Source organism: Priapulus caudatus, unplaced genomic scaffold, assembly GCF_000485595.1.
Source record: "Priapulus caudatus unplaced genomic scaffold, Priapulus_caudatus-5.0.1 Scaffold89, whole genome shotgun sequence".
Lineage (NCBI taxonomy): Eukaryota > Metazoa > Priapulida > Priapulimorpha > Priapulimorphida > Priapulidae > Priapulus > Priapulus caudatus.
Window position 1 is genome coordinate 122251 of NW_014577150.1, and position 9232 is coordinate 131482.

A 9232-nucleotide genomic window follows, 5' to 3' on the forward strand; every position below is an offset into this window, starting at 1 on the left:
ATATATATATATACATGGGGTCTTTGTGACAACAAACGATTTCTCGAAATACACACTTGAATCATTGGGTACACAAAAACGATTCCTAAATCGTGTCCAATAATATTTTGGCGGTTGGAGTAGGTTTTCGGCTGAGCTAACAGCTTGCGAATATAGTGTATATTTTCATTTTCGATTCGCGCGTGATGTTTGGGGGACCTAATCACAACGTTGTAGCCGTCGTCGACGGTTGGGAAGTAACGTTTTCCGTTTTAACTCATTGGAACATTATTTTTAGCACCTGAATGGCGCTAGTGGAAATATTGTCGTGTTGTTACAACGTGCGGTGTATTGTTTGCAAAATAGCCATTTTTTGCATTTAATTCGTGCATATTGACGTAGCTGTCAGAAAAAACTGCGGCCTTATTCTGTAGACCTATCAGTGTGGGCTCGCGTCATTTAATCTGTTAAGTATTTGTAAAGCTGATGTGGTTTAATATTACTATCTTTCAAAAGAAATAAAAAATATAAAAAAGTAGGTCCCACCTGTTAGTGGACAATACCCGTTACTCCAGCAGTTTTTGCTGTTATAGGCAATATAAAACAGCAAATGAGCAGCAAACTTGCGCCCGCAATCTTGAGATTCGTGTAAATGAAATCTGAAAATATATATAACTATATATACAAATAAAATTGCATCTGTTTACGTGGCGGTAATCGGTCTAAACCGGTATACCCAATCTCGACATAAAGAAATGTAACATTATTAAGTGCAGAGACAACGTGCGTACTAGTCGAGGGCATCTCATGAGATGCAAGAATCACGTACCATTGATGTAAACAAATCTACTTTGAAATGCAGATCGGTGCACAAACTGGTGAAAATCATGATGTGTGGGTGTTCTAAGACATGTTTGTTTGCCTTACTGTATAAACTTGGTCTTATACGCAAGGTGTATAGTGGCTAGTATCAGAACGGTCGAGAATTAAAATGTAAAAACGATCGAGAAACCGTCTTTAACAAATTGGTTTACAAACGCGTGCAGCTATCTGTAACATGACGCGTACTTCACATTATTAAAAAATGATATTATAGACATTATATTACATATTGTTTCAACTTTTGCCATATTGCCATACATATGGGTTACATAATATGGGTACATGGGGCCATACATATGGGTACATAATGACCCCTTTGTTATTATATGTACCCCTGATATTAAACAGGCACATATATATTGTGGTATATTATTTGGTGTTGTCCCAGTGAAGGATTATAAGCATTAGTCTAGTATTATGAGAGTTATAGTTGAATAAATGTAGCGGAGAAGCGAAATCTGTGTGAGCATGCAGGTAATCCGCGTTGGTGAAGAGCGATTCACATCCGCGCCTGACATGCGGGGCGGCAATGAGTAAGGAAGGAGGTGCGGGTGGCATGGAGTAAAGCGAGCAGACCGAGTTTTGTTTGCAAGCAGAAGCGGAAGACGAGATACGTGCAAGGACGGCGCGTCCTCGTCTATATACTAGCCAGCTCCGTTACGGGAGTCAACACTGCTATCACTCCTGATTTAATGTCTTTGAAAAACAGGCGGTACAATGCGAGCATTAGGCGCGCGTTTATCCTGCTCATTCCTTATTTGCCTTACACAAAGATAACAGCTCAGCTGCTTACTGGCAATCAGACGAAGGACTCTCCTTCTAACCAGAATTAATGGAATATAATAATAAATGGGCTCAAGGGAAGTTCCACAATCAATGGTAACTATATGTGAGCACCATGTATAAGGTGTTCCTGAGAGAGAGAGAGAGAGAGAGAGAGAGAGAGAGAGAGAGAGAGAAGAGGAGAGAGATATTGGTAGACACACGGACAACTAATTGTCTTTAAGTGCATAGACGACGTTCCGACCCGTTATAGCTGTCTAAGCAAATTGCGTACGGATAACATTTTCCACTCTGGATATATGTAAGTGGGGCCACATTCCTAAACGAGATTCTGATCAGGTTCTGATCATCAATTAGAGTATAGGCTATCCGGTCTTGTATACATACACACGCCAACCCAGTCGTGCTTTCTCACACGTGCCGCACGCACGCACGCACGCACGCACGCACGCACGCACGCACATACAAATGCGCGCAGACATGCTAAGTCATCCACGTACGCACATGTATACGTACGCATGTGTGCTATCGTGCACGAGCACGCGTACAGGAACATGAACCTATTTTGTTGTAAACTCGTTGCAGCGGAGAAGTGAGCCAGAGTGCAAAGAAGAAGTGCGAATTAAATGAAACGAGACGAGTTTTGGCGCTTTTGTATTGTCAAAAGAAGAAGACAGTAGTTGTGAAATCAAATAAACGGCAACTTCTACATGTACTGCATTTCTAGCATGGTGATCGGTGGATAGTGGTTCGCATATGGCCAAGCATATATGATTGTATACGCAACATAATTGTCATATCTGCAATTTAATAAATGCGAGCAATTATACTTAAAGTCTATGAAGCATAAATTAGTAGCAGCAGCAGGTATACGATGTCTGAATTAACCGCACGTACCGACCTTGTTATAGCTAGAAAACTCTGTGCCACCCCTGCACTGCAGCGCACACGGTAGCACTCCTTAATCCTAACAGAACACCACCAACGGAGCTTGACTTATTAGCATCACATGTCCTGTCCGCATTTTATGAATCCACGTAAATATGCAAACGTATCTCGACATCCGCGTATATAATTAGAGCATTGCGTTAATGTGGCCGAATTTTGTTACGAGTGCTATTCATGCTTGTGGGGCAGAATTACCCGTATTATTACGTTGATAATATATATATATACTATATGTATATATATAATATTATATATACATGGGGTCTTTGTGACAACAAACGATTCTCGCAAATACACACTTGACATCATTGGGGGGGCTTACACCGAAACGATTTCCTTAAATCGTGGTCCAATACATATTTTGGCGGTTGGAGTAGGTTTTCGGTGAGCTAAACAGCTTGCGATATTAGTTGTATCATTTTCATTTTCGATTCGGCGCGTGATGTTTGGCGGACCAAATATGCACAACGTTGGTAGCCGTCGTGCGACGGTTGGGAAGTAACGGTTTCCTGCCTTTTAACTTCAGCCTTGCGACGATGTATCCCTTTTTTACATACCTTGATTGGCCGGTTTGTGGACATATATTTTCGTCCCGCTTTGTTGTGTTTATCAACGCTGCGTGGTGTAGTTTGTTGCCCAAAATAGCGCTTTTTTGCCTATTTTACATTCGTGCATATCTGACTGTAGCCCTCGTCAGAAAAACTACGGCCTGTATTCTTTAGACCTATCAGTGTGGGCTCGCGTCCATTTAATCTGTTAAGTATTTGTTTAAAGCTTGATGCTGGTTCATTTAACTCCATCTCCTATTCTTCCAAAAACCGAAATTAAATAAATTATTAAAAAGTATGGTCCCACGTGGTTAGTGGACAATACCGTGTACTCCAGCAGTTTTTGCTGTTTATATGTCTCATTAACAGAAACAATATAAGCTATTACTTAATTATAATCATATTATCAATATTATTATATAATAATATCTTATTATTATACTACCTATTAATAATCTACTCTAACTATAATATATTAAACCAGGCAAATTGAGCCAGCCAAACTTGCGCCGCAATCTTGAGATTCGTGTAATATGAATCTGATCCCAGCAGTTTTTGCCTGTTATAGCCCAATATAAAAACAAAAACAATATATTTAATATATTATAATAATATTTAAACAATTATATTATAATATATTAATATATATATATTATATATAGTATAATATATAACTCAACTTAATATTAAACAGCAAAATTGGAGCATCAAAACTTTGCGCCGGCATCTCTTAGAGTTCGTGCTCATGAAATCTGAATATATATAACTATTATATACAAATAAATTGCGATTCTGTTTACGTTTTGCGGTAATCGGTCTAACCGTACCAATCTGCTCGAATAAGAAATGTAACATAGCTGCTCGTTGACAACGTCGTACTAGTCGCTGGGAATCCCATGATATGCTCTCAAGAATCATACGTTACATTGATGCTAAACAAAGATTCTACTTTTGTGAATGGCAGGATCGGTGTCACACCCTGGTGGAAATTCATGTATCGTGTGGGTTTCCTCTTAAGAATATGTTTTTGTTTGCCTTACTGTATAAACTTGCGTCTTATACGCCAGTGTGCTATAGTGCTATGTTATCAGAACGGTCGAGTGAAATGTAAAAACGCATTTCGAGAAAACCTGCTCTTTAACAAATTTTGTTGTTTTACAAACGCGTGCAGGGCTCATCTGTACATGACACATGCTTCACATTAATAAAATAATGACTATTATTAGACATTATCATTCAGTATTGTTTCAACTTTGCCGTATTTCTCAACATATGGGGTATACATAATAATATGGGTACATGGCTTATACATATGGGTAATAATGAATCCCTTTTGTCTGATATTAAACAGGCACTATATATTGTGCGTATATATTTGGTGTTGTCCCAGGTAAGGATTATAGCATTTAGTCTAGTATTATGATGAGTTTATAGTTGAATAAATGTAGCTCGGGAGGAAGAAGAAATCCTGATGGTGGAGAGGTAATCGCGTAGGTGAGAGCGATTCACATCGCGACCTGACATGCGGGGCGGCAATGAGGAGGAAGAGGTGCGCGTCGTGCATTGGAGTAAAAGCGAGCAGACGAGTCTTTTTGCAAGCTCAGAAGCGGAAGACGAGATACGTGCAAGGACGCGCGGTCCGTCGCTATATACTAGCAGCTCCGTTACGGGAGTCACCACTGCTATACTCCTGATTTAAATGTCTTGAAAAAGACAGGCGGTAAATGCGAGGCATTTTAGAGGCGCGGCGTTTTATTCCTGGCCTCATTTCCTATTTGCGTTACACTCGAAGATATCATGCTCGCCTGCTTACTGGCCAATCAGACGAAGGGACTCTCCTTCTAACCAGAATTAATGGATATAATATAAATGGGCTCAAGGGAAGTTCCACAATCAAGTGCGTAACCTATATGTGAGCACCATGTAATTTTATAAAACAAAAAAAAAAAATGGGTGTTTTTTGTATTCCTGCTTTACCGGTCCTCGGTGCCAAGGTTACCACCATATATTATATATATACGTTGTTCCTGTTGTAGCCTATTGTCTATGTGAACGTCATAATTATACGTTGTTCCTGTTGTAGCCTATTGTCCTATGTGAACGCATAATTATACGTTGTTCCTGTTGTAGCCCATGATGTTAGTATGAACGCCATGTATACGATGTTCCTTTCGTAGCCCATGGTGCTATGTGAACGCCATGTATACGATGTTCCTGTTGTAGCCCATGATGTTAGATGAGACCACATACATTATCCCTGTTGTAGCCCATGGTGCTATGTGAACGCCATATATACGTTGTTCCTGTTGTAGCCCATGATGTAAAGCGGGCGCAGCACACTTCACCATTTTCGTTGCTCGTACAGGCAATTTTCGTGCGTCGCACAAAATGGCCAAGTGTGCGGGTGCGGCCACTGACACTCACACGGAAATTAGTGGTGTCACGAGTTCGAGAATTACTAACCGGTTTTGGAATTTTCTCACACTGAATATTGCTCGTTGGTGGCAACTTGTTGGTGAAGCTGTGCTGTGACGCGGCACACGCGCCACAAAATTGCCGACACGAAAATTGCCTGTACGAGCCATACGAAATGGGTGAAGTGTGCTGCTGGCTTTAGCATGAACACCACGTAGTACGATACACCAGCCACATGTCATTCTTTTTTACTTTGGGGTGGCCATCTTTCTGTTAATAGCAGGAATCCATGCTTAGGATTAATCAGTCATAGGGTGGGGAGAAAATGTCGGTGGATGCACCCTCGATTGACTTAAAAGAATTTTTCAAGGTCAGAATAAGGTCAAATTTTTTTTCTCTTACATTGGTGCCATTAATTGACATTCAATACTTTATCTGCTCTATCCATAGGAACTAATTTCTGTTATCGAAAAACATGTATTTTAGGGCTGTTTACGATTAACATATCGTGAAATTTTAATTTTTACACATATGTGTTATGTGGCAATCTGAACACATAAAACGTGATTTTTCGAAATGTGTTTATTTTTGATGTTAGAGGTACATTTGCACATCGAATCTTTTGGTTTTAACTATCTACGCACGTCAATATACGAATTGTGTCACTGTAAAATTCCTAAATGAATTCTTTTTTTTGCTGGCCACTTGTTTTATCTTTAATTAACACACTGTATAGGCCCCCCTTCTTTCTGGCCAGTCAGATTTGTACTAGTCACAGCTCACATGTATTTTATGCAGCATTGCTGTGTTTATAGCAGGCAACTCCATGCTAGATCTAATCAGTCATTAGGCGTGGCGGAAGAAAATGTGGTGGATGCCACTTTCGGATTTTGACCTTAAAGGTCAGTTTCAAGGTCAAAGATCAAATAAGGGCAAACTTTGTGTTTTTTACATTGTGCATTAATTGACATCAACTTTGTCTGCTCTATCCATAGAAACTATTTCTATGATCAAAAACATGTATTTAGCCTGTTTAATTAACAAGTGAATTTTAATTTTTACACATGTGTATGGCATCGTGAAACACAAATGTGATTTTCTCGAAATGTGATTATTGTGCATGTTAAAGTAATTTGCACACTGAATCTTTTGGTTTAAACTATCATACATAAATCTACATATAAGAAACTAAACTAAGAAATTAAAACTTTTCTAATCTGAAAAAGGGCTAAACGGTTTCGCCATTTATCCATCATTACAATGTGTTTAAAATATTCATTAAATTAATGTGGTGTGGCTGAGTGTGACTAGCTGGGTGACACAACAGAAGGAGAACAGTATTGAAGGGTGTGTCTCATAAGCCTACATGTACATGCATGTGTATCGGCATGAGGCTCTTGATATGAGTCTACTGGCCAGTTGGGTTGCAACAGTCAGTCGCATCACATCCGCAGGCGAAAGTGCACCTGAAGTTCTCTCTGAAGCAAGTACATCGAGCTGTTCTGCATTTTGATTTGCATCCACAGGCTAGCTCCAGACAGGCTTTTGGGATTGGGGTAGCCTTGTCCACACAGCATTAAGGCAACCGGAATCCTTCCTCCAAGCTGAGGTGTCTGTAGGCGATGAGACATCTATGTGTTCCTGGTCTGCTTGCAACCAAATCTTTGTCTGATAATTGGCGCGTGTGGCGTGAAGTTTCAGTGCATCCCTTGTTGGTGGTAACATCTCTAGACCCTTCTTAGCCTTTCCAAAGAGTTGGAGCCTGGCATGGTTGACGGTTTGTTGCTCAGGTGTTCCATACAGGCGACACACAAACTGTTCAATAGGTGCAAGGTCTCCATTACGACCGATCCCATTGACAAGAAGTGGTTGGCTTTCAAAGGCTTTCCAGCATGACTTCTTTGCATGGCCACTGAAATGAGAGGCTGTGTCACAACCTGTTAGCGCATGGAAGCTGAGCAGGTTTTCCCTCACAGGTTGTGTAAGTCTCTCAGATACGGCATGTAGTGGGTAACATTTCTGATTCTTTGCTGTTCCAGACACCATCCACACTTCGGATGTTCTTGTTGATACAACGTGTATCAGAAGTAGCATATGACATCTGTGTCTCTGCAGATTATGAGCACTCTTTGGTATCCTTCATTAACTGCCTCACACGAATGGAGTATCAGCCTGGTATCAGCCTCTTCATGATTTCCGTGAAGCCTGGGGTCATCTCTCCTTGTTGATCTTGCATCAGTATCATCTGCAAATCCGCCTCCGGTTACCAGCTCAAATCGCCCGGGCAGATCTTTACCTTTCTTTATGATTTCCTCAGACAAGAACTTGGCAAGATCAGCTTTGTTCTCATCCAAGGCAATGAACTGGACCCAAACCTGTGGGAGTGGGACATTGGGCCCATCGATGAGCTTGCGGATTGGTTTCTTTTTTTTCCAGTCTCTTTGAGCGAGTCACTGCCTTGATGGAGCTTTCCCCGATGTAGCGATCAAATACTACATCAACTCTTGTTGTGTGCTGTTCGAAGTGACGTGTTACAGTTTTTACAAACACATCAGCATATTCACCAAATGTCTGACACCCAAGAGGCTTTCCAAGAGCTTGGATGAGGGCGTGACCATCTATAAGCACACATGTCTTCATGTCAGCTTCTGGAACTTTAGGGGGTACTTGTAGTCCTGCCATCAAGATGTTAATCAGCTCCGACTTTGAAGCAGAGTTCATCTTCCCTCCAGTCTTTGCCAGAGACAGTGGGATTGGGGACAGTTCATGCTTGAGAATGGTCGCCATTTCCAGTGGTCGCCCGGCGGTGACAGCATTGAGCAATCGCTGCAGTAGCTTTCTGTCAGCTTTGATTGTTTTCTGTACATTCTGTTTAGTAGATACATTGCTTTGTACAGATCAGTGAAGGTTTTTGAGTGGTGCTTCCTCAGTGTGTCATGAAACCCGACAGTTCCCTCAATTAGGCATTGCTTTACATTAGTGACAACATGCTTCTTTCCTCGGTCTTCAGCTGTGAGTAGATGTCTCACCACGTCATTCGATGCAGTATCTTTGGTTGCCAGTGATACCAATGGTATGTCTTTTCCGTCCGTGTCACAGTCTCCCTCTCCTTCAGCCAAGGTAATGTGTACTCGGAATACATCAAATCTTGTCACTTGTGTGGCAAGCTTCATCACATCATCAATATCACGCCTTGTGTTTGCTGGACGACTATCAGAACGGGTGAAAGTGGTCTCAATGTTGATGATGTTAATTGATGATTAAGTGTGCTCAATGTTGAACGTGTATGATAGTTTAAACCAAAGGATTCGGTGTGCAAATTACTTTAACATGCAAAATAAACACATTTCGAGAAAATCACTTTTTGTGTTTGACGATGCGATACACATATGTGTAAAAATTAAAATTCACTTGTTAATTAAACAGGCTAAATACATGTTTTTGATAGCAGAAATAGTTTCTATGGATAGAGCAGACAAAGTTGATGTCAATTAATGCACAATGTAAAAAAACACAAAATTTAACCTTATTTGACCTTTGACCTTGAAAATTACCTTTAAGGTCAAAATCGAGGGTGGCATCCACCCACATTTTCTTCCCCACCCTATGACTGATTGATCTAGCATGGTTGGCTGCATGGTGTACTAGAACAAATCTGACTGCCACAAGAGGGGGCT

At 40.7% G+C, this 9232-nt stretch overlaps 1 protein-coding gene across 4 annotated transcripts in view; it reads left to right on the forward strand.

Annotated features, from left to right (window-relative positions):
• Positions 1–9232, forward strand: part of LOC106804832 (BTB/POZ domain-containing protein 19-like) — a 100751-nt gene that overhangs the window by 32157 nt on the left and 59362 nt on the right. The window contains exon 1 of one of the 4 annotated variants that reach the window (XM_014806184.1): positions 8572–8628. The exons of 2 other annotated variants lie outside the window; for them this stretch is intronic. In XM_014806184.1, the coding sequence (XP_014661670.1) occupies positions 8596–8628 (33 nt within the window). In that variant the 5' untranslated portion in view covers positions 8572–8595. Of the gene's footprint in view, positions 1–8571; positions 8676–9232 lie in introns of those variants that run through there. One more of the 4 variants, XM_014806183.1, reaches the window with a different exon arrangement.